This window comes from Danio aesculapii, chromosome 7, assembly GCF_903798145.1.
Source record: "Danio aesculapii chromosome 7, fDanAes4.1, whole genome shotgun sequence".
Lineage (NCBI taxonomy): Eukaryota > Metazoa > Chordata > Actinopteri > Cypriniformes > Danionidae > Danio > Danio aesculapii.
Genome location: NC_079441.1, coordinates 67,868,400 through 67,894,765, shown reverse-complemented (window position 1 = coordinate 67,894,765; position 26,366 = coordinate 67,868,400). Strand labels below are relative to the sequence as shown.

Here is a 26,366-nt window from a genome sequence, read left to right as displayed (position 1 = left end):
CTTTTTTAATCTAATTGCATATTGTGTTAGCATCAGTCATCTGTTCTAGTGCAGTAAATATCTTTAGGTTTGCGTAAAGGCCAAATAGAGGCTTCATGGGAAGAGACATGTTGATTTTACGAGTGTAATCCTGTTTAACTCATTGGGAGGTAGAGAGGAAAGTGTGCTGAGGTGTGCTTTTACTGCAGAGACAATTACACTGGGACTAAACTACCTGCTTATAAACGAGCCATGATGCAGACCAATATGAAAAAATACTGTAGTAATAACTTATTTCTTTTATCTATGACATGATACCAGTACATAATATTTTACTAGATATTTTTTAAGATACTAGTATTAGGCTTAAAGTGACATTTAAAGGCTTAACTTGGTTAATTAGGCAAGTTAGGGTAATTAAGGAAGTCATTGTATAATGTTCTGTAGACAATTAAAAAAATACTGCTTAAGGGGGCAAATAATATTGATCTTAAAATGGTTTTAAAGAAATTAAAAACTGCTTTTATTCTAGCCGAAATAAAACAAGTAAGACTTTCTCTAGAAGAAAAAATATAATCAGAAATACTGTGAAAAATTCTTTGCTCCTTTACATATCATTTATGAATATCAAATATCATTTCAACTGTACATGCAACCTAAAGAGAGCACAGTTCTGCTCTGTCGCTGTTTCTCGTGTGCTTCTGCACACTGAACATGAGCTAAATGCTGATGTACTTTCTTAAGAGAAAGAAATGAAGAGCAAGAGGTCATGGTTAATGTAGAAAGACAGGAGTCTACCACAAGCAGGGATTTCCAAATCCCCGCCAGGCCTCAATGAACAAGTAAGGGCTTCAGAAACGTGGCCTCGTCCCAAACGACACCTTCTGAACTGAGGCTACAGAATGTGTGAGTGTTTGTACCCATCATGCAGTTGGAAATTTACTGAGATCCTCGGCCGTTCGAAGTGAGTCCTCTTTTTGCTCAGGTGGAGAAATAAGTTGAGGGAAATTTGTTTCATTTAACCCTGATTGCTGGGGATTTACAATGGATGGAGGCCAAGCTCTGATGTGCGTGCGTGTAGCCAATATTTTAGTTGTATTGGGCCTGATTCCTAGCTCAATAGTAGAGATGAGGAGTCAGAAGAAGGTGAAGGGAATTATCTGGGAATAAAACTGCATGTTCAGTATTTAGTTAAAGCCTCAGTGCAAATATAGGGGAATTATGGACATGGTGGGTTCTGCTGGGAGTAACTTGAATTGCGAATTGCATTGTGTGTCTGTGTGTGTGTATGGGCAGATTTGGGATGATGAATTGGAGAGGTCAGCGACTTCTTGGGCAGAGCAGTGCCAATGGGAACATGGACCTCAGGATCTACTGATGTCCATCGGGCAGAACCTGGCAGTGCACTGGGGAAGGTATGAGTATATACACGATTACAACGGCCAAATCAAAAATAAAAACAAATAGTGATTTTCAGGTTTTTATATAGTAGGTTATATATATATATATACTTATAAATATACAGTCAAGCCTGGAATGCTTAATACCCAAGGGTGCGGCTATGTGGGGGGGAAGTTTGGATGATTCTAAAGGCTGATTTATACTTCTGTGTCAAGCATGGTCCATCATAGCTTTCATGCGGTTGCATACCCCTCGCTGTGACTAACGCCGACGTTGACGTGCACATCTCAAAAATTGTAACTACATGTTGCGACGATGCGTAACACTCTGTGATTGGTCAGCTTGGTAGTCTTGACGAGTGTGGCTGGTGCGGAAAGCAGCGAGCCTGTTGGAGCGACTGTTTACAAGTGTGGAGTCCTGTAAAGGAGCTCCATATGGGAACTTTTGTTTTGTATTTACCTTATGATTAAAGTTAAACATCCGCCGGTTCCCGCCTCTGAATGAGCGCATTTTAGCTACTTGTACATTAAGGAAGGATTCAGAAAAAACAAAACACCCATGAAGAAACTCGACACAGAGGAACATAAAACCCTACTGCCAGCTAGTGTTTCGGAAGTGTTATTGCAGAGCAACACAAACCGCATGCAGAAGTATAAATGCACGGCCACGCGCAAGGCAGGCGCCGTGGGTCAGGCCGATCACGAAGTATAAATCAACCCTAAGGGACCACGAACTTTAGAAGCCCCAGTTGTTACTATTGGGGGGCCCGCATTACTAATAAACCCCATCACCCTGCTCTTCCACCAACGATCCACCATCTGCAAATCCCCCCTCCTCCAACCCTTCCAAAAACCAACCCCCGCTCTTTGTTTGTGATTAAAGCCTGGTTTATACTTCTGCGTCAAGTGATCGGCGTGACCTATGGCGCAAGCCTTACGCGTAGCCGTGCATTTATATATTCTGCACGCTGTTTCTGTTGCTCTTCGCTGGTGTTTTGTTTTTTCTGTATGCTTACGTAATGCACAAATGGCTCAAATTCGCTCATTTTGAGGCGGGAACCGGCGGACGTGCAACAAGTTTAATCATAAGGTAAACACAAAACAGCAGTCTCCATCCGGAGCTCCTTCACGGGACTCCACACTTGTAAACACCCGCTGCATCACGCTTGCGAGGCTCTCACCTCCGCCCACACTCGTCAGCACTACCAAGCCGACCAATCACAGAGCTTGTGCTACGCGTACGTGTTACATTTTTTGAGAGGTGCGAGACAGCGACGGCCACTGCGAGGGGCTATGCGTCCACGTGTAGGCTGCGCCGTAAGAAGTATAACGCAGAAGTATAAATCAGCCTTAAGGGGGTCTACCTTAAAATTTGTATCAGGGTGCCCGAACTGGCCAGCGGCGCCCCTGTCAAATTCTTGACTTTATTATAAATTATACAAATTATTATTTTTATTTAACCAGCAAGTTATTTTTTTTTACCCGAAATGACACGGGCTTCTCCCAAAGGAAAATAAGACGATATACAAAGAGGCATCATTGTGGAAAAATATCTCTTTAAGTGATTTTAAGTCAGAATGTGCCAGGGGTACGAACATGAGCGCCACTTGGGGGAAGTCAGGACGATTCTAAGGGCCCACAGCCTTTTGGGGCCCCCAAAGTTATTAAATCAAACCCCAATCCCCAACCCTCCCTCTTCAGTTTCGTATCGCCACCGCATAATCCCCCCTCATCTTCTCTGCGCTCTTCATCTTTGTCCTTGTCAGCCCTCCCCAGTCTTCAAGAATGTTGTCATAGGGCCCATATCGGCCAGCGGTGCCCCTGGGTATGAATAATTTCAGGCTTGACTATATATATTTCTGAAAGCAAACAACACTCATTCATATATGTGACCCTACCCATGATAATTTTCCACATGGAAATCTTTATTTTTACAAAAAATAAATTAAGCTCAAAGGTCCAGCCTTAAACATAACCATTACTGAGGCATGTGTATGAAAACAAACACGCACATAAAGTGTAAGAATTAGCAATTATTCACCAAAATCTAAAATAGTTAGATTTTGTTGTAGTTTTGCAATACATGAAGCATAGTTCACTTTCCAGCCAAGCCAAATTAGCTTGACCAGCTTGAACCCAATGCAAAATTTATATGTGAAGATATATTTTTTATTGCTCTCATGTGAAACACTCCAAACTCCCAATTCTGAAAGAAATGATAATGATTTGCGTTTACCTGTGTTAAAAACTGCATGACACAAATACATTTGATTACTTCATGCATTCACTGGGATTATTACTTAAACTGGGATTATTACTTAAACTGGGATTATTACTTAAACTGGGATTATTACTTAAACTGGGATTATTACTTAAACTGGTTGAGCTGACAAATTTTTTCTTTTGAATTTTTTTGCCAATTTTTCCCCTTTACTTGGTCTCAAACTCACGATGGCCGAAGCACAATGGTGGCATGCTACCCACAAGGCTATCGGAGCAGACAAAATTAACACATTTTTACTATTTTTAATATTTTGCTTAATTTAAATATGTAAAATCCAACGTTTAACACACAAATTGAAATCCACTGGAGTCACATCTAAGAATTTCACATGACATTTTATCCTAATCAAATAACTTTATAATTGGAAAGTTAATAATTGGAAATTTGGGCATGCACTGGCGTAGAAAACCTGAATGTGAATGCTATGACATAAAAAAATTAATAAACGTACTAGCATGTTAGATACAAAACAGAAAAAAAGTGTCTTTCTTCTTATAGGTACCGCTCTCCTGCCTACCATGTTCAAGCATGGTACGATGAGGAGAAGGACTACACTTATCCTTACCCACACGAGTGCAACCCCTGGTGCCCGGAGCGCTGTTCTGGCCCCATGTGCACCCACTACACACAAGTGAGTCTGGTTTACAAACAATTATCCCAGTGGGACTAAACAACATGACCTTGTTTATGATGTGAAACCTCGCGTGCGAAGGTGTGCACGTGCCAGCCTGCCGTTCACCTCACCAGCAGAGTTTAATAAGTAGCATGTGTGACCTGCATTAAAGCAGAAGCAGCATATGGAGTGCACCCTTGACCACTGGGGCTCAATAGTCTCCCACCAAAACAGTGTCATGTAACATACATGCTATATATAATGGCCCCAAAACATCTTTGGACTAGTAGTCTGCAGATTGTTGAAGTGGTACCTGCTTCTAATTATTTAAATAGATTTTGGGAACACTTTAGTTTAAGTAACAGTTCATGCTATTAACTACTTGGTTATTACCTGCCTATTATTAAGATATTTACTGTTTATTAGTACGTATAAAGTATGATCTTATTTTACATCCCTAAATCTACCCAATACCTAAACTTTTTCAAGAGTTCCCACTTAGATATGCTTGGCGTTTAAAGCAGGTTTGGCATGCTGTCCTGGGAGAGAACCCTGAGCTCGGAGATATTTGAGCCGAGGCCTCCCGCCCGGTCAATAAGCATATCAGGAGATCCGAGATCAGGTAGGTCTCGAGAGCTCCCCCTTTAGAAAAGGGAGGAAAAGGAGGAGATGGGGTGGAAGGGGGGATTCTTCCAAACGAAGATAGAGCAGTAGGAAGAAAATGATCCATTTATAGTAAACTAGGATCACTCTGATTGGATTATCACTGATTACCGATGAGCGGCCAGACGTGCTCAATCATATCACGTGCTCCTCTCGAAATTAGTTTATGAAACTTCACTTCAATTCATGTTTATTTCTATAGCGCTTTTACAATGTAGATTGTGTCAAAGCAGCTTAACATAGATCAGTGTTTCTCAACTGGTGGGTCGCGACCCAAAACTGGGTCAAGGGAACATTTTCAGTGGGTCACGGAGTGTGTGGTCAAAAAAAACAGCAAAAGTTAAATTTTTTTTATTATTATTTTGCTTATACCGGACTTTTATTTTGAAATGTGCGCGCGACAACTGTACCTTTTGACATGTGAAATTTCATTTAATTATAGCAACAAATATGTCGAAGTTTGACCCCGAATATGTAAAGTATGGATTTACATATATTACATATATTTACATATATATACAGAAAAAAAAGAAGAGTGGGAAAGAGATGCCAAGTAAAGTTTTTGAGAGATAAAATTGAAGATTGTACAGTTAAAACGGTAACACTTTACTTTGATGGTTCATTTGAGTATTAGTAGACTGTCTGCTTAATATCTGTTAATACAGACATTCAACAGAGATTTAACTGACTATAAGAAACTATGCAAGTACATGTCAACTTACACTAACCCCAACCCTAACCCTAACCTAACAGTCCACTTATAATCTAATGAGAATTAGTTGCAATGTAACTTAAATTCAACAAACGGACCATCAAAATAAAGTGTGACCGTTAAAACAATAAGAACAGACTTTATTTCATCGCTGGGATGAGTTTGTGCAAATATACGTTTGCTCAGCTCACTGGCCCTCGAAAGCAGGTCACGAGCATCTGGAAGCTGTTCCCAGACTCCTGAATCATTTTCCTGTTTGACCCGAATTCCTTTGAAGATCCAGAACGCAGAGTTGTTTGGGGATCCTCGCCAAAATACTCTTGTTTTCACGTGCTGTGCATGGAAGAACAGGTCTGGAGGGCCTCACCATCTTCTCACTGCCAAACCATCCATCAGGGATAAGCTGTGTGTTTGGAGACTGATTAGTTTGCTGTATCATTAGCCGGGTTTCCATCCTAACGTGAAGTGAATCTTTTTAAAGTTTGCCAAAAAAGAAAAAATCCAACATAGGCTCATTCTGAAAACGTTGCCCTATATACATTTCTGGAGATCACGAATTATGTAGCCAGAAGTACGTATGGCTGCATTTCGGCTTTAAAATGAACGCTACGGGGTGGTATAACGCTGTTTCTTTTCACACTTACCAGCGGACCGCTTACCTCCATATGGACGGCTTTCCTGCTGTTACCAGTTTGTCCAGTAGCTCGCCATGTACGTTAGGCGGACTTGACACAAAAACAGAAGCCAAAAAATAAAACAAACATGTAAATAACAGGTGAGGAGGTGGTAAAATCTAAAAACGTGGTAAAAATCAGGTAATGGCTTTTCTTTTTCTGATGACCAGCTAAAATCAGCTTGACCAGTCTAGCCAGGCTGGGAGCCCAGCCAAAACCAGCTATGTCCAGCTTAAACAAGGCTGGTCCAGCTGGTTTTAACTGGTCATTTTCCAGCCTGATCAGCTAAGACCAGGCTGGAAATGGCTGTAAACCAGCCTGGAAGTGGCCAAAACCCCTCTAAAACCAGCCTGGTTGACCAGCTAAAACCAGCCAACCAGCCTAGGCTGTTTTTTTCTGTAGGGTTAATGCGGCTAATAATATTGACCTTAAAATGGTTTAATAAAAATTAAAAACTGCTTTTATTCTAGCCTAAATAAGACTTTCTCTAGAAGATAAAAAAATTCACATGAGAGCGAATAGCTTTGACTTCGACTGTATGTAGAAAAAGGGTCTGAGTAAGCACTTCCGTTTCATTAGACAGTCAAATGGTTTGGCTCTTGCTGCATTGCTGCCCCCGCTGAACTCTATTGTGTTTAAGGCAATCAGTGAGGGCCTTGACCGCAACTCAATGGGCTGCACGCAGGCATTACTGCATTTGTGTGTTTAGGAGTGGATGAAGCGAAGGATCACACACGTTTTTCAGGAAGCTGGCCTGGTCACACTTGAGGTGCTTCTCCTTCCGGCCTACAGGGCAGAATGAAAGAGGGCAGTCTGTATTCAGAGGCCCCTGTGGCCCCATCAATCCACCATTGCTGATCCAGATTGGAGACACTTCCTGCTGGGCAACACTTCCGATATGGATGTCTTTTTTTAATGCTTTCAACAACAACAGCAGCGGCGGCAGCAAAAAGACCTGCATCTTTCATGCATGCAGAAAGAAAAGCTATTTGATCCCATTATACAGTTGAAGTCAAAATATAAAGTCCTCCTTGAATTTTTCTTTTTCAAATATTTACCAAACAATGTTTAACAGAGCAAGGAATTTTTCACAGTATTTCCGATAATAGATTTTCTTCAGGAGAAAGTCAAATTGGTTTTATTTCAGCAAGAATAAAAGCATTTTTAAATTTTTTAAAAACCATTTTAAGATCAATATTATAAGCCCCCTTAAGCCATATACGTTTTTGCGATTGTTTACAGAACAAACAACACAATCTCATGGCAATTCGTAACTTTTTGATTTAGTGGCTAATTCGTACGAATTCGTCCGATCTAATTCGTACAATTTAGTACGATTTGGTCTTCCCCCAATGACGGTTGGGTTTAGGGGCGGGGTTAGGTGCCACGCCTCCTTTTTAAAATCGTACAATTTCGTACGAATTCGTACGAATTAGCCACTAAACTGACAAAACGTAAAATACTTACATTTTCTCGTGAGATCAGGCTGGAACAAACCATCATTATACAACGATCTGCGGATTACCTAACATCATGCACGTATCTCTAATGCATGTTTACATTGAAAAACAAAGTTGTCCTTGAACTTTTTAGATTTTAATGAAAGTAAGAGTGAAATGATTTTGTTCGACCCGTCAAACTCTTCCAGAGCACCGATAGTTAATCTAGAAAAATTACGTTTTTCTATGAAGCCCTGGGTAAAAAATATTGGTGTTATTCTAGATGATGGCTTGAGCTTTGACAAACAGATAAATGCAGTGGTCAAATCCTGCTTCTTTCAGCTTCGACTTTTAAAAACAGTCAAATCTATTTTATCCAGAAAAAAAAAAAAAAATAATAATTCATGCTTTTATCACCACTAGATTGGACTATTGTAACTCATTATACTTTGGGATTAGTCAGAAAACCTTATCCCGGTTACAATTAGTTCAAAATGCTGCTGCAAGGCTTTTAACAGGGACCAAGAAACATAAGCACATTACACCAGTTTTACCCTCTCTGCACTGGCTGCCTGTGCACTATCCAGTCACATTTAAAATGCTTCTCTTGGTTTTTAAATCTCTAAATGGCCTGGCACCTTCTTATCTGTCAGACATTTTAATTGAGCATCAGCCTGGTCGGTCTCTTCGGTCATCTAACCAGAGACTGTTATGCATACCTAAGTCGAGGCTGAAATGCAGAGGTGACCGTGCTTTCGCTGTAGCTGGTCCTAGGTTGTGGAATGCTCTGCCGCTCTGTATCAGATCTGTTTCATCCCTATCTGTTTTTAAATCTAGGTTAAAAACCTCTTTGATTTGGCGTTTTATCAGTGAAAAGGGTCTGTTTTAGCAATAATTTTATAATTCTATATATACATTTGTTTTTTATGTGTTTTGATTTGTACTGTGCAGCACATTGGTCAACCTCTGGTGTATTAAATAGTGCTATATAAATAACATTGACATTGACAATAGAAAAATTCTCTGTCTACATCAAAATAAAGAGTTTAAACATGAGTTAATAATAATGTGCCCCACTAAGTAAAGTCATGACATAAAGATACGTTAACAGTTCATGTTGGTTACATTTAGCTTAAACTAAAGTGTTAATACATTGATTAACAAACATGTACATACAAGTAATTAAGGTAGCCATTTTTCACTCATGTGACTCATATTGTGGTTAAAGTTAGTTCATGATTAGCCCGTGCCTTAACTCATCATTAGTTCCTGAAGAAGTAACATTTAAGGTCTATTTACAAACTAATTTCAAGAGGATCACGTGCTTATGATTGACCACAGCTGGTCCTGCATTAGCTATTAGATGATCCTCCAATAAGATGACTCCTTCGTTACAATAAATAACCACAGACTTCATTCCACAACCATCTTCGTCTGGAAGAAACCCCCTTCCTCCCCTTGTCCACCCGCCTTTACCTAGATTGGGTGGCATGGCAGCCCAGTGGTTAGCACTGTTACCCCACAACAAGAACACCACCGGCTTTGGTCCTCGTCAGGCCAGTTGGCGTTTTTGTGCGGAGTTTGCATGTTCTTCCCGTGTCCGTGTGGGTTTCCCCCGAGTTCCCCGGTTTCCTATCACCATCCAAAGACATGCGTCATGCGTAAACTGACTTAGCCGAATAGGCGCCATAGTCTACAGCAGTGTTTCCCAACCCTGTTCCTGAAGGCACACCAACAGTACACATTTTCAACCTCTCTCTAATCGAACACACCTGAAACAACTCATCAGAACATTAGAAGAGACTCCAAAATCTGAAGTTAATGGTCAGATGAGGGAGACATCCAAAACATGAACTGTTGGTGTGCCTCCTGGAACAGGGTTGGGAAACACTGGTCTAGCTCAGCATCAGTATTTTTCCTTCTTGAAGCAGTTCACGTTTAGCCACATCAGCAGTGGAGTTTTTTTTAGATCTACCTGAGCTCAATCTCCTTGAATTTACATAATTAGTCTCCTCTTGAATTTGCATAATTAGTACATCATTATCCATGTACTGTTAGTGTTACCAGTGTTTCTAAACAGAAGTTCTAAACACAAAACAATATATTCATTCATTCATTCATTTTACTTCGGCTTAGTCCCTTATTTTATCAGAGGTTGCCACCGGGGAATGAACCGCCAACTAGTTCAGCATATGTTTTACACAACAGATGCAGTTTCAGCCATAAACCAGTACTGGAAAACACCCACACACACTCTCACATTCACACCCACTCACGCATTCATTCATTCATTCATTTTCTTTTCGGCTTAGTCTCTTTATTAATCCGGGTTCGCCACAGCGGAATGAACCGCCAACTTATCCAGCACATGTTTTACGCAGCGGATGCCCTTCCAGCTGCAACCCATCTCTGGGAAACATCCATACACACTCATTCACACTCATACACTACGGCCAATACACTACGCAATACAATTCGCCTATAGCACATGTGTTTGGACTGTGGGGGAAACCGGAGCACCCGGAGGAAAACAACACGGGGAGAACGTGCAAACTCCACACAGAAATGCCAACTAGCCCAGCCGGGACTCAAACCAGCAACCTTCTCGCTGTGAGGCGACAGTGCTAACCAATATAACGCCAAAACAATATATTCAGAAATTTTTGTTTACATTTTAGTACATCATTAGTCATGTATTGTTATTGCAAAGTGTTATTGAATGTAGAAATTGTCATTGCTTTGGAGAACTATCCCTTCAGTAATGCTGTGTTTTCCTTTGTTTGCAGCTGGTCTGGGCCACGACCAATCGTGTGGGGTGTGCCGTGCACGTGTGTCCCCGTATGAACGTATGGGGAGAGATCTGGGAGAACGCCGTGTATCTCGTCTGCAACTATTCACCCAAGTAAGACCGCCTGACATCGATTCACTAAACAGCAGATGGCTAATTACTATTCCTGCTGACGATCCCCTGGAACAAACCTTTCAAACGTTTCATCCCGAGGAAAGTGGAAAAGTACAGTAAATGAACGCTTGTCTAGGAAAGGAAAACACACGGCTATTCTTTTTCCAAGCTAACGATTTAATTTGGCAGCCGCGGGATTGTTTTGCTAAATTATATTAAATTGAGATCCGTGAGAGTGTGCGATTTAATGTGTTTCGAACGATCAGTCAAATGTGTGGATTGTGCAGTAATTTCCAAACCCGTGCTGAACCTGTGGCCTCTGTCTTTGTAGGGGAAATTGGATCGGGGAAGCACCATACCAACATGGCCGCTCCTGTTCCCAGTGCCCACCAAGCTATGGAGGAGTCTGTAGAGACAACCTCTGTTATAAGGGTGAGCAGTGATTTTAAAAAAAAATTAACACTTTACTTGAAGGGGTGTTCATAAGACTGCCATGAAAGCTTTATAATCACATGTGATGAATATACAGTTGAAGCCAAAATGATTCGCCCTCCTGTGAACTTTTCTATTTCAAATATTTCCCAAATGATGTTTAACAGAGCAAGGAGTTTTTCACAGTATTCCCTATAATATTTTTTCTTCTGGAGAATTTTTTATTTGTTTTATTTTAACTAGAATAAAATGAGTTTATAAATTTTTAAAAATCATTTTAAGGTCAATATTATTAGCTCCCTTAAGCAATAATTGTTTTCGATTGTCTATAGAACAAACCTCTGTTATACAGTAATTTGCCTAATTATCCTAACTTGCCTAATTAACCTAGTTAAGCCTTTAAATGCCACTTTAATCTGAATACTAGTATCTTCAAAATTATCTAGTCAGATATGATGTCAGATATTTACTGTCCTCATGGTAAAGATAAATTAAATAAGTTATTAGAAATGAGTTATTAAAACTATTATGTTTACAAATGTGTTGAAAAAAAACTTTGCTTTAAACAAAAATTGGGGAACAAACTACACACCGGAGGGCTAATAATTTAAGAGGGCTAATAATTCTTCAACTGTATAAATGAGATTTTATTCATGCTTATGACAAGTGTCAATGGGCCCCATCATACACAATAAGGTGCAAGACGTGTTTGCCTAGATGTGTTGCTATTTTCAGACCAGCGCAACAGTAATTTTCCCGCTTTGCAGAAAAGAGGTGTGTTAAGGGTTTTATACTAGAAACACATAGGAGAATATATTCAATAAGGATCAGTTGAATAGGAGATAAATATTCAATCCATTTGGACCAAAAGTCAACAAATAGTCGACAAAATTAGTTTTGATTATTCAGGCATAATGTCATTTTCTCCATATTAAATATACTTTTTAACAATGTTAAACTAGTACATTTGTGTAAAAGAAAAGTTATGTTGAAAATAAGTGTGTATATGACTAGAGTTTGCTTGTTTTGACTCATTATTTCAAATATGTCGCTAAGAAATAAATAAATTACAATGTTTTTGATGAGGCAAGTCAAAATATTTTCCACTGGGCCAACCTATAGTGTTTAGCCTTGTAAAAGTCTTCATTACGGTCTTAAAAAGTCTAAAATCTGAAACGCTGTAATAATGACACTGTTATACATTTTATTTTGACTGAGTATTAACATTTTACCAATATTCTTTAATGACAAATTAATTTTTGTTCCACTCAAAAAAGAGATAAGAAAAATATTCATGACACATTTGTAATTGCCTCATGATGTTTATGACAGATTTATGACATGTTGTATTGGTAATGTCGAGTTGTCATGACAAAGACAGGTTATAATGTATTTGTTTATGCCAAGTTATCATAACAAAGACGCCTCAAACAATGTCACATTTGCATTTAAATAACTAATAACAAATCGCAGTTGTCACAAACATGTATAAAATCTCCTTCATATTCATGATTATAAAGGTATCATGACAGTCTTATGAACACCCCTTCAAGTAAAGTGTCAAAAAAATCACTTAAAAGGTTTAACATATCTAAATTCTAAATCTAAATTTCTGATTTGTTTTAGGAGACTCTGAACGTCACGAGACTCCAGATATGAATGAGGTGGAAAAACCTCAGGAGCCGATTCAGCCCCGAACTACTCCCCCCAAACCCCAGCCCAAACCGTCATCGCCCAAAAAACCTGCAAATGCCAAACCTTCCTCACCAAAGACCACCAGAAATCTGGGTTAGTGTGGATATTATTTCTTGGTCACAAATACATTTACTAACAGTAATGAATGTAAAGTTATTGTAAAGTGTTAAAGTGTAAAGTGTAATACAAATTTTAAATGTCTTAACAGCAACAAATGATGACTTATTTAATTATCATGAATATGATTCTTAATATGTTATTATTAATGTATATTATTAATATGTTAATAACAGGAACTTTGTCATCAATTAAAAATTAGATAAAACATAATAAGCACTAAAAATGCAATTAATAATAATAATAGAATATTAATAGACAATAATAATATATATATATTATTAATATTAATAATAATAATAATAATTATTTTTAAAGTTTGTTTTGAATTTAAAATGAATGATTATAAATAAAAGCACAATAATAGCAATTATAAATAATAATAATAATAATATTAATAATAATAAATAATAATAAAAATAATAATAATAAATAATAATAATAATAATAATAAATAATAATAATAATAATATTAATAGTATTATAATAATAACATAAATAATAATAATAAATAAATATAGTAATAATAATAATGTTAATAATAATAATAAATAAATAATAATACATAATAATAATAATAATAATAATAATAATAATAATAATAATAATAATAATAAAATGATAATAATAATAATTATTATTATTTTTATCATTATTATTATTTATATAAAGTGTGTTATTCATTTAAAATAAATGATTATAAATAAAAAGCACAATAATAGCAATTATAAATGATTATTATTATTAATATAATAATATTAATAATAATAATAACAACAACAACAATAATAATAATAATAATAAAATAATTACAGCAATCATAAACTACTATTACTACTACCACTACTACTAATAATAATTGTTATAAATTATTATTATTATTTATTTATTATTAATATTATTATTATTATTTATTTATCATTAATATTATTATTATTATTTATTTATTATTATTATTATTATTAATATTATTTATTTATTTATTTATTTTATATATATATATATATATATATATATATATATATATATATATATATATATATATATATATATATATATATATATATATTATGATTTTCTTTAAATGATGTAATTAAATGGAAAAATCTGAAAAAAATTAAAAAATCAGTTATGTAACTGAAGTAATTAAATCTAATTAAATAATAATTTATGCGGTTCATTCCATTGTGGTGACCTCTGATAAATCAGAGACTAAGCAGAAGTAAAATAATTGAATGAATAAATAATAATAATTTAATCTTTTATTCCCTTTTGCCTTTCAGCCCAAAATATCAAGTGTGAGACAAAAATGAGAGACAAGTGTAAAGGAGCAACCTGCAATAGGTCAGTCAAACACAATTCATCATTCCTTTTAGGATTTCAATACATTTTAAACCTTCAGAAATCTAATGGTAAACCTTTTCTTCAATAACAGGTACAACTGCCCAGCAAACTGCTTAAATAAAAAGGGGAAAGTATGGGGAACGCTGTATTATGACGTTGTAAGTCACACTTTCTGCTCTTTTATATGATGATGATGATGATGATGATGATAATGAAAGTTTTATTCATTTGTTTAATTTCCTTCTCCTTGTATGTTTGCAGCAATCAAGTATTTGCCGTGCTGCTATTCACCATGGAGTAATTGATAACAATGGAGGCCTTGTGGACGTCACTAGAAAAGACAGCTTCCCGTTCTTTGTAAAGGCAACCAAAAACGGTGTCGAATCCTTTAGGTAATCTGAATGTTATAATGATATACACTGTAAAAAAAATAACAACCGTAAATTAGCAGTTATCTGTATTTTGTTCTTCCCCCTTCCATTTCTTGATGCTTTTGAATTGCATTATGGGAGCTTGATCTTTCCTCCAACAACTTTTAACGTTGAAAAGTTCGTAAAAGTGACTTTTATGAACATTTTTAATAGTTTAAAGTGATCTATTGTCTGCAACATGGGCTCATTCTGAAAACGTAGCCCTATATACGTTTCTGGAAACCGCGAATTATGTAGCCAGAGGTACGTATGGCTGCATTTAATTTTTTAAACGAACGCTACGGGGCAGCATGACGCCATTCCTTTTCGCACTTACCAGCTGACCGCTTACCTCCGTATGAACAGCTTTCCCGCTGTAACCAGTTTGTCCCGTTAGCTCGTCATGTACGTCGGCAGACTTGAAACACAGAGAGGAGTTGACCATGACGAAGAGATTTGAGTCCGGTCAAGACCAGGTAAGACCGGTAAGGCTGGTGGAGGTGTCGCGGACGCCACCCTCACTATTCTGGCCCCTAGGGCGCCTCTATGGACGTGCCGGCCCTGGGTAAGACAAAAACAATTCAAAAAATACAATTAACAAGTAAATAACAGGGTGAGAATGTTGTAAAATCTGAAAATGTGGTAAAAATCAGACGAGGGCTTTTCTTTTTCTGGATTGCTTTTGAAATTTGTCGGTTGGGTTTAGGGAAGGGGGAGGGTGGGTCAGTCAGTCAGTCAGTCAGTCAGTCATTCAGTCAGTCAAACAGTCAGTCAACAGCGGCCTCTGGTGGTTTTACGTGAGAACAGCAGGCACGAATGGCACTCCCGAGAGAAATTTGAGATCTCAAAAAGCATACACAGCGGCCTCTCGTGAATTTGCGGAAAAGAAAAACTACAAAAAATGTACTCTTAGGACGCATTTCACGTGCTCCAGAAATGTATATAGAAGTACATTTTCAGAATGAGCTTGGGTTAATTGTCTGAGTTGGTGTTGTATATTACGGTACAATTACCAAACTGCCAGCACATTTTCTGTTATTTTACACACTTATTTCTCTATATATGATTTTTTTATATATATTATATTATTTCAAACTACTAAAATGTCAATAAAAGTCACATTGTTAAACTGTAGAGTTAAATTTTCAACATCAGAAGTCGACAGAGCAGAGATGAACGTCCCATAATGCAATTCACAACCGTAAATAAACGGAAAATAAATCACAAAATACAGAAGCTTTTATTTAACAGATATGTTTTCACAGTGTTGTAGTCCTTTTAATTCAGTTTTATCATAGTGATTAAACTAATGGCTTCTGTGATTTTTATCTTCAGTAAATATAAAGCTGGCAATGCATTTATGGTGTCAAACGTGGAAGGTGAGCAGTTGTCTTAACTTCATAATTGATGTATTATTGATATTAATAAATGTTTTGACCAAGTATGTGTGTTTTTTTTCTCTCTTTAGAGCAAACAATAGACTGCTACGCTACAGTGGCTGAGATTTGTCCCTTCAAGTCGACCACCTCGCATTGTCCAAGGTAGAGTTCAAGTATTGTATAACATGCAAAACTGTACACTGTACAACATACAGAGTAAAAATGAACTGTTAAGACTAAAACTATTAAGTTGGGTCAAAAATATCTCAATAATTGTGTAGTTTCAGCTCATTTTAAATTAGTTTGACACAATCAGAAGGCCTCACAGCAAGAAGGTCGATGGTTCGAGTCCCGTGTGTCAGTTGGCATTTCTGTGTAAAGTTTGCATGTTCTCCCCGTGCTGGCGAGGGTTTCCTCCGGGTGCTCCGCTTTCCCCCACAGTCCAAAGACAGGCGCTATAGGTGACCTGGATGAACTAAATTGGCAGTATATGTGTGAATGTGAGAGTGTATGGGTGTTTCCTAGTACTGGGTTGCAGCTAGGAGGGCAACAGCTGTGTAAAACATAAGCTGGATAAGTTGGTGGTTCATTACGCTGTGGCAATCCCTGATGAATAAAGGGACTAAACCATTTTTTTTTGTGTACACTGTAAAAAATGCAGGATTCCACTCAATTCATTCATGTTGTTTCATCACAAATCGATTAAGCTAACTTACAAATTTAAGTAGATTGGGCAAGAAACAATTAAGTTGTCCCAAAAATACCTCATTAATTGTGTCGCTTCAGCTCATATATATATATATTAGTAGTTTGACCAAGCAGCAAAATCCTTTTTATTGAGTGTACATTAGGTTAATATGAAGCACTGTCCTCATTATAATGCGCTGTATCGTTTTCTTCAGAGTGTTCTGCCCTGCAAACTGCATTAATGAACCTTCATATTGGGCTCCAGTGGTCGGCAGCAACATCTACGCTGATGTGAGTATCTGCTTCTTTCATCAAGCCTAACAGAGACTCGCTCAATTGCATTGTTGCAACACAGGCTCACTGTGAAAACGTACCCCCATATACACTTCTGGAGAGCGTGAATTATGTAGCCAGAGATGCGTATGGCTGCATTTCGTCTTTAAAACTATGTTGCGGGGGGATATGACGCCGCAGACCGTTTACCTCCATATGGATGGCTTTTCTGGTGTTACCAGTTTGCCTAGTGGCTCGCCACGTACGTCAGCAGACTTGAGAAGCAGAGAAGAGTTGATTGTGACGACAGGGTTTGAGTCTGGCGAAGAATGGTTCCAGATAGCAGGTAAAACAAAAACAAAAGGCATAAAATAAAATAGAGAAGTAAATGACAGAGTAGGGCATCAGGGTGGCGTTGTGGGTAGCTAAACCATTTTCGCTTCTCAACAAGAAGGTTGCTGGTTCGAGCCCCGGCTGGGTCAGTTCTCCCCGTGTTGGCGTAGGTTTCCTCTGGGTGCTCCGGTTTCCTCCACAGTCCAAATACATGCGCTGTAGGTAAATTGAATAAGCTAATTTGGCCGTAGTGTACGTGTGTGAATGCGAGAGTGTATGGGTGTTTCCCAGTGTTGGGTTGCGGCTGGAAGGGCATCCGCTACATAAAACATATGCTGGATAAGTTGGTGGTTCATAAGTTGTGAGGAACCCTAATTAATAAAGGGACTAAGCCGAAAAGAAAATAAATGAGTGAATAACAGGCTGAGAACGTGGAAAGATCTGAAAACATGGTAAAAATCATGCTGCCGCGAGGGCTTTTCTTTTCCTGGATTGCTTTTGAAAACACTGTCGGTTGGGTTTAGGAAAGGGGGTGATCGGGTCAATTGGTGCTTTTGAAAATACTATCAGTTGGGTTTAGGGAAGGGGTGGATGGGGGAATCGGTCGGTTGGTCAGTCAGTCAGTTGACAGCGGCCTCTGGTGGATTAATGCGAGAACAGCAGGCACGAATGGCTCTCATGAGGGAAATTCGAGATCTGAAAAGCATACACAGCAGTTTCTGGTGGATCTATGAAAACAAAAACTGCAAAAAAACACACCTCCTGGAACGTATTTTGCGCTGTCCAGAAATGTATGCAGGGGTACGTATCCATAATGAGCCTGGGTTGCATTTTTTTGTGGTTACATGAGAATAAGAAATTTATATTTGAAAAAACACAACTATTATTGGATACATTTTTTTGTAACCCCCAACTGTGTTTGGTCCATGCCTCAACTTACATTTCCAGACATTTGTTAAGTAAGGGATAAAGTACATCCAGACGGTTGTTATCCCAGAATAAATCCCGACAGGCTTATCGGCTGCCTGATGCAAACTGTTTTATAAGGCTGAAGGGATTTATTCTGGGAAAATAACCCTTTATCCTGTACTTTATCCTGCTTATTACATAGCTACTTGGCACACAACATAAAAAATTTGACACAAAACATTGTTCTGAGCCATGATAGTTTATTAATTCATTAATTATATGCAAAGCTGACAGAAACAAAAACAGCTGATGGAGTATTCACTAACATGCGCATTATTCTGTCACAAGATGGCGCCAAACAATCAAATTCGCAAAGCTGACAGTAACGAAAATGACTGAATAAAGCATATACAATCCTAAGCATTATTCATTTACAAGAAGGCACCAAACTGTCAAAAAGCAGAGACTTGCAGATGCATATTAATGTGAATGTAAGTATACTGTATAGATTTGAACGTATTCACTGACGATCAATGCGATTTGAAGTTCCTGGATGAGCCTGTGTTATTTAGTGGTTGTTCTCTCAGAATAACATACCTTGGAATGTCATGACCAACCAATCGAGTATTCCAGACAGTCGTGTAACAATGGGTTTTAATAACGTTGCACATGACATTTTTATTTTTTATTTTAGCCGCCTGTCTGTTAGTCAATTAAAATTACCAATCCGAGATCCGCAAACGGTTTTAATATGATTAATTTCCCAAAGTTGTGTTTCCCAACCCTGTTCCTGAAGGCACACCAACAGTACACATTTTCAACCTTTTCCTAATAACACACCTGAATCAACTCATCAGAACATAAGAAGAGACTCCAAAACCTGAAGTTACTGGGTCAGATTAGGGAGACATCCAAAATATGTACTGTTGGTGTGCCTACAGGAGTTGGGAAACACTGGGTTAACATTACGCTGCATTAGCATCACTGAACTTAACTGTTAATAATGTCAGTAAATCACATTTCTTGTATTATAAATCAGTCAAGACACGTTTATGTAATAAAAAGCAGTTTAGCATATTAACACCACTGGGCAACATAACATAATCAAGCCATATCAGCAGCATGGCAATTGGGTCCAACAAAAACGGCGGTGTGATGTCACCGAACAGCTGGAAATGAGGGAGAACAGCAGTAGTAGTGGAGCACTTGTGAATGCTAAAGTGAGCGTGCTGCTCTTGTGGCAAGACTCGACCGCTGGAATTGTGTGTGTGTGTGAGTCTTGATGGACGAGGAGTCCATTGTCGCCACTAACTTCTCTGACTGACCGCAGAACAGCAGCTGTGAGAGCCGCTCTCCTGCACTGACTCATGCATGCCTGAGGTCAGATCACAGATCTTTGTTCAGCTTGGACAGTGTGACTTCATTATTCCATTAAAAACGTACTTGACTGCGGTATCTAGGTTAAATGAATGCTATGAAGCAGTGTGATGCCAATAACGTTTGTTCCTTTTCACACTGATGATATTTACAGAGACATATTATTAAAGAATAAAGATTATTGTCATCCAATTCTTTGCAATACACCAAACACCTTAATGGTGTCAATGATTTGTGTATGAGTATGTAAAGTAAGATAATTATACCTAGTATTCCATAGGTTCATTATTAACACAAATGCAGAGCAATTTTGTTTGATAGCCTAGGGGCGTAGCAACCAGGGGGGACGGGGTGGATACGTCCCCCTCACTTTTAGAGACAGACCATTTAAAAACAAGTGTTTAAGAATGTAAACTTTTGGATTTCATTCAGCCACACTTTTAAAATGTCCACTACGCCCCTGTGATAGCCCATATGTTAGACCATATGTTTGACTGCAGTTTCTTGGTTAAATGAATACTACGAGGCTGTATGACGCCAATAACTTTAACAATAGGCTGAACTATTTATTGAATTTACTCACTCTCAGCCAGCCTAAGATGTAGTTGACTGTTTTTCCCTCAGTAGAATATCATCAGTCACAAGTTCAGTGATTGGTTGGTTGGGACGTTCATGACCCGGCAAGAATTTAGGAGTCAAAATCACATAATCTGACACAGTGACTATCATAACAGACAAAACTATTTTATAACCTAGCTTTAATTAAACCCAGTCCTGATAGCCAGCTCCTCTCCTGTGTCTGCTGGCCTGGTTGTGTAGCGGTGTGTGAACTCAAATGAACTTGTTGCCTTTTGGCCCTTTTGGCTTGTTCTTGCCACATTCCTGTGTAAAAGCCGAGCGTCTGTGGAGCTGGCCTCAGATCAGAGCACGCTCTCCAGCAAGCACTAATTAACCCTCATTATACAGTGGTTTGGACGTGGTTATTTGCAAAGGTAGATTTTGTTTAAAAATGCACTGAAAGTCAATGCACGAGCAATTAGATGGGTATTATAAGATGTGTGCGATGAGCTGTGAGCTTTTATTACTGGGGAGTTGTTTTGAGGACAGAAGATGACAGGATTGAACCGTCTTTCCAGGTTAAGAGAAGTATCAGAGAGTTTACGCACACTGAGCTGTGCTGAAGTCAGGCGTCTGAGCCTTTTTTTGCCTTTTCTGGTCTTGCTCTTGCGCACTGTAGGCATCAAAGTGATGTCATTTGTCTGGGATGCTTCACTATGTTTACATTTTAAGGACTGTTGAATTGAACAGGGAAACATAGTTGGATAGTGCCTTGTCAAGTATCACTTTTACTATCCATGCGGTTTTATTAAATGGGTGTTTCAATATTATTTTGCTTAAATTTCGAACCAGTTGGTAGATTTTTACTCTAAAAAAAGCTGGGTTGTATTAACCCAATGTTAGGTCAAAAATGCAGTAACCAAATGTTACTGCATTTCTTTCTCAATTCTTTCTTTTTTTTCAAGTAAACGAAAATGACACTTAAAAAATGGGTGGGTTTGTCTTTTTTTTGACCCAAACTTGGCTTAAAACAACAAACAATGGACAAACTAATTATTTTTTCAATTAAGTGTAAATTCCCTTTTTTAACCAATTTTTTTTTGACCCAACCTTGGGGTAAAAACAGCCCAACATTTTTAAAGTTTAAAGATGGTATGGGTGTTTTAACAGTATTTTTGCTTAAAGTTAGAACCAGTTTGTAGATTTTTACTCTGAAAAAGCTGTGTTGTATTAACCTGATGTTGGCACCAACCAAATGTATTTTTGACCCAACCTTGGGTTAAAACAACCCAGCATTTTTAGAGTTTATGGATGGTATGGGTGTTTCAACAGTATTTTTGCTTAAAGTTAGAACCAGTTTGTAGATTTTTACTCTGAAAAAGCTTTGTTGTATTAACCTGATGTTGGGTCAAAAATGCACCAACCAAATGTATTTTTGACCCAACCTTGGGTTAAAAACAACCCAGCATTTTTAGAGTTTATGGATGGTATGGGTGTTTCAACAGTATTTTAAAGTTAGAACCAGTTTGTAGATTTTTTACTCTAAAAAAGCTGGGTTGTATTTACCTGATGTTGGGTTAAAAATGGACTAACCAAATGTTAACAATTATGTTTTTTCCAAATAAATGTAAATGACACTTTTTAACAAAATGGTTGGTTTTGTCTTTTTTTGACCCAACCGTGGGTTGAAACAACCCAGCATTTTTACAGCATGTGATGGATAGTATGGGTGATTCAACATTATTTTTGCTTAAAGTTAGAACCAGTTTGTAGATTTTTACTCTGTAAAAGCTGTGTTGTATTAACCTGATGTTGGGTCAAAAATGCACCAACCAAATGTATTTTTGACCCAACCTTGGATTAAAAACAACCCAGCATTTTTAGAGTTCATGGATGGTATGGGTGTTTCAACAGTATTTTAAAGTTAGAACCAGTTTGTAGATTTTTACTCTAAAAAAAAGCTGGGTTGTATTTACCTGATGTTGGGTTAAAAATGGACTAACCAAATGTTAACAATTATGTATTTTCCAAATAAATGTAAATGACACTTTTTAACAAAATGGTTGGGTTTGTCTTTTTTTGACCCAACCTTGGGTTGAAACAATCCAGCATTTTTACAGCATGTGATGGATAGTATGGGTGATTCAACATTATTTTTGCTTAAAGTTCTCTAAAAATATACAAATGCTGGGATGTATTAACCTGATGTTAGGTCAGAAATAGACTAATTAATGGACAAACTCATTTTTTTTTTCAATTAAGTGTAAATCCCTTTTATTAACGATTTTTTTTTACCCAACCTTGGGTTAAAAACAGCCCAACATTTTTAAAGTTTAAAGATGGTATGGGTGTTTTAACAGTATTTTTGCTTAAAGTTAGAACCAGTTTGTAGATTTTTACTCTGAAAAAGCTGTTGTATTAACCTGATGTTGGCACCAACCAAATGTATTTTTGACCCAACCTTGGGTTAAAACAACCCAGCATTTTTAGAGTTTATGGATGGTATGGGTGTTTCAACAGTATTTTTGCTTAAAGTTAGAACCAGTTTGTAGATTTTTACTCTGAAAAAGCTTTGTTGTATTAACCTGATGTTGGGTCAAAAATGCACCAACCAAATGTATTTTTGACCCAACCTTGGATTAAAAACAACCCAGAATTTTTAGAGTTTATGGATGGTATGGGTGTTTCAGCAGTATTTTTGCTTAAAGTTAGAACCAGTTTGTAGATTTTTACTCTGAAAAAGCTGTTGTATTAACCTGATGTTGGGTCAAAAATGCACCAACCAAATGTATTTTTGACCCAACCTTGGATTAAAAACAACCCAGCATTTTTGGAGTTTATGGATGGTATGGGTGTTTCAACAGTATTTTTGCTTAAAGTTAGAACCAGTCAGTAGATTTTTACTCAGAAAAAATGGACGAACTAATTATTGCTTTTAATTGACTGTAAATGACACTTTTTAACCAAATGTTTCTTTTTTCACCCAACTTTGGGTTAAAACAACCCAGCATTTTTAGAGTGTGTGATGGGTGGTACATTCTGATTTCATACATCCGAGTTGGACGAGATCAAATGTAATCCTGGAGCACAAAGCCAGTCTTCAGTAGCTTTGTGTCTTCAGTACACGTTATAAGTCAAGATTATCAATATTATTTATTTTATGCCCAAAATCATTAGAATATTAAGTAAAGATTGTGCTCCGTAAATACATATTGTAAATTAACATTCCTTAAAAATATCAAAACTTAGTTTCTAATTAGTAAAATGCATTGCTAAGAGCTTCATTTAGACAACTTCAGAGATAAATTCAACATTTTGATCTTTTTGAACCCTCAGATTCCAGATTTTTACATTGTTGTATCTCTGCCTAATATTGTTCTATCCTAACAAACCATACACCAATGGAAAGCTTAATTATTCAGCTTTCAGATGAGATGATGACAATTTCCAAAGTTAACATTTCCATACACATCCACAAATGTGCAAATTTCACAACACATATTATTTAGCAACAAGTTACATGTTTGGAATATCTTTGAAGTCTTGCAGTGTAAGATGCGTTGTATTATAGTGTATGATGCCTAGTATTTCTCACTAATCTTTTACAAAGTCAGAACATCTTTCATTGTTAGTGTTTTGATTACACTTTATTTGATGGTCCCTTCAAAAAGACATTATGTTGTATATGTTGCATATGAGTATAGGTTATTATACTTGCAAAATTAATCACATATGAAGATGAAATTATTAGCACTCCCAATTATTTTTATTTCCCAAGTGCTGTCCTAAAGACATTTTTTAAACACGATACTACTTATTTTAATTATTTATTATAATTAGTAATACCTTATTTCTAATAGCTGTTTTTTGTCTTTGCCATGATGACAGTACATCATATTTTATTTTCTTATGTTGCAAGATACTGTACTATTCAGCTTAAAGGGCAATTTAGAGACTTAACTAGTTTAATTTGGCAAGTCATTTGACAACGGTGGTTTGTTTAGTAGCCAATTGAAAAAAATGACTTCTTAAAGGGGTTAATAATATTAACCACAGCATTTAAAAAATGTAAAAATATATATTTTTTATTCCAGCCAAACTAAAAGAAATAAGACTTTCACCAGAATAAAAATATCACAGGAAATACTGTGAAAATTTAACTCTTTGCTCTGTTAAAGCTCAATATTTTTCATAATTTCTAAAAAAGGACTAATAATTTTGTTAACTGCGTATATTAAATGTTTCAAGATCTGGTAACACTTTATTTTGATGGTCCATTTGAGTATTAGTAGACTGTCTGCTTAATATCTGTTAATACAAACATTCAACAGACGTTTAACTGATTATAAGAAACTATGCAAGTACATGTCAACTTACACTAACCCCAACCCTAACTAACCTAACACTCTACTTATAATCTAATAAGAATTAATTGAAATATAACTTAAATTCAACAAATGGACCATCAAAATAAAGTGACCCAAGATCTATCTCCAGTATGAGGGTCAGTGGAGTTACTTATGAACGCTTCTCTGAAGGAGTCTAGCACCAGAAAGAGTGTCCGCTAAAAGAATACTCTTTTGTCTCCTCATGTCCAGGGCTCCAGTATCTGCCGAGCGGCAATCCACGCTGGAGTGATCAAAGCCAGCGGAGGATATCTGGATCTCCTGGCTCTGGATAAGAGGAAAACTTACACCGGCACCTTGAAGAATGGCATTCAGTCGGAGAGGTACCCGTCCTGCATCTCTCGTTTCCTTCCTTCACATTCACTACAAAAAAACAACCATCTTAATAGGAGAACTAAATTAATGATTTAAGAAGATACTAGATATTAGAAACAAGCCACGTTATCTGCCAGTGCAGGAAGATAATTATATTTCATTTGATAAAAAAGAGGGGCGCCGTGGTGGCTCAGTGGTTAGCACTGTCTCCTCACAGCAAGAAGGTCACTGGTTCGAGCTGGTTCTGTTTCTGTGTGGAGTTTGCATGTTCTCTCTGTGTTGGTGTGGGGTTCCTCCGGGTGGTTCGGTTTCCCCCACAGCCGTAGTGTGTGTGTGTGTGTGAATGTGTGAGTGTATCGGTGTTTCTGGGTTGCAGCTGGAAGGGCATCCGCTGTGTAAAACATATGCTGGATAAGTTGGCGGTTCATTCTGCTGTGGCGACCCCTGATGAATAAAGGGACTATACCGAAGGAAAATGAAAGATAAAACTAATATTAGTACGTTTTATTAAAATAAGTCAAATAAGTACACTATGTACATTTGTCTTGAACCGGGGCTGAAGCACGCTTGAGGCCCCCTCCCGTCTCCCCCGACGGCCCGCACTCACATTGCATTTGAGCCTGAGCACGAATAATATTTTAAAAATTGTAAAAAATGTTTATAATCTACGACAGTTTGCGTTAATTGAACATTAAAAATGATTAATAAATCCAAATGAAAACGTCTTAAGTCACGTTTCGTCTTCAGTTTCGGGCTTGGGTGCACTTGCACTCACACTACAAGTGTACCGCGCCTAAGTGAACCGCGCTCAAGCACACCTCTTCCAACCAGGCCAGGGCCGGCCAACTGAACCGCGCCTGAGCCTGATTCAGAGCACTCACACTTCTCAAAGCATTCCCAGCTAACACACAACGTACTGTAACAGTTACGTCATTTTTGGTCATTTTGTGACTTACAACAGGCAACGTAACCACAATATTGTATGCTGGTAATTCCATTACCATCCTGTAACTAAATCACAACGTTGTCAGTATGTCCCTCTGACATAATAAAGTAATTAAGAACGTCCCAGATGGGTACTCTCTTACACTGTAAACCGTAATAAGTTGAGACTACTCGAATGACTTGAGGAAAGTGATTCCCTCGGTTTGTTTGAGTAATGCGAAATCGACAACTCAATTAACTGAGTTGACCAAGTGTGGTCTCTTCATTGAATTAACTTAAACATTTAAGTTATCTTTAATTAAACATTTAAGTTATCTGTAATTAAACATTTAAGTACAGATAACTTAAAATGGCCAATAGACTAAACAGCCAAATTTGTCAGCTTTTATATTCTTTACTTACTCCCAGGGCCAATTATATCGAAGTTGATATTTAGCCACACCATGTTGGTGTTTCATTACTTTTTATGAGGTGGGTTGTTAGCCCAGTGCTCACCCCCCCCCCCAACCTGGAGGACCAG

General features: G+C 37.5%; 1 protein-coding gene across 1 annotated transcript in view; it reads left to right on the top strand.

Moving 5' to 3' along the window:
- Positions 1-26,366, top strand: part of crispld2 (cysteine-rich secretory protein LCCL domain containing 2) — a 43,412-nt gene that overhangs the window by 9,105 nt on the left and 7,941 nt on the right. The window contains exons 3-14 of the mRNA XM_056462390.1: positions 1,276-1,394; positions 4,162-4,294; positions 10,551-10,666; positions 10,998-11,098; positions 12,725-12,886; positions 14,194-14,254; positions 14,346-14,412; positions 14,516-14,646; positions 16,000-16,043; positions 16,133-16,205; positions 16,946-17,021; positions 24,779-24,909. Coding sequence (XP_056318365.1) covers positions 1,276-1,394; positions 4,162-4,294; positions 10,551-10,666; positions 10,998-11,098; positions 12,725-12,886; positions 14,194-14,254; positions 14,346-14,412; positions 14,516-14,646; positions 16,000-16,043; positions 16,133-16,205; positions 16,946-17,021; positions 24,779-24,909 — 1,214 coding nt within the window. The remainder of the gene's footprint in view (positions 1-1,275; positions 1,395-4,161; positions 4,295-10,550; positions 10,667-10,997; positions 11,099-12,724; positions 12,887-14,193; positions 14,255-14,345; positions 14,413-14,515; positions 14,647-15,999; positions 16,044-16,132; positions 16,206-16,945; positions 17,022-24,778; positions 24,910-26,366) is intronic.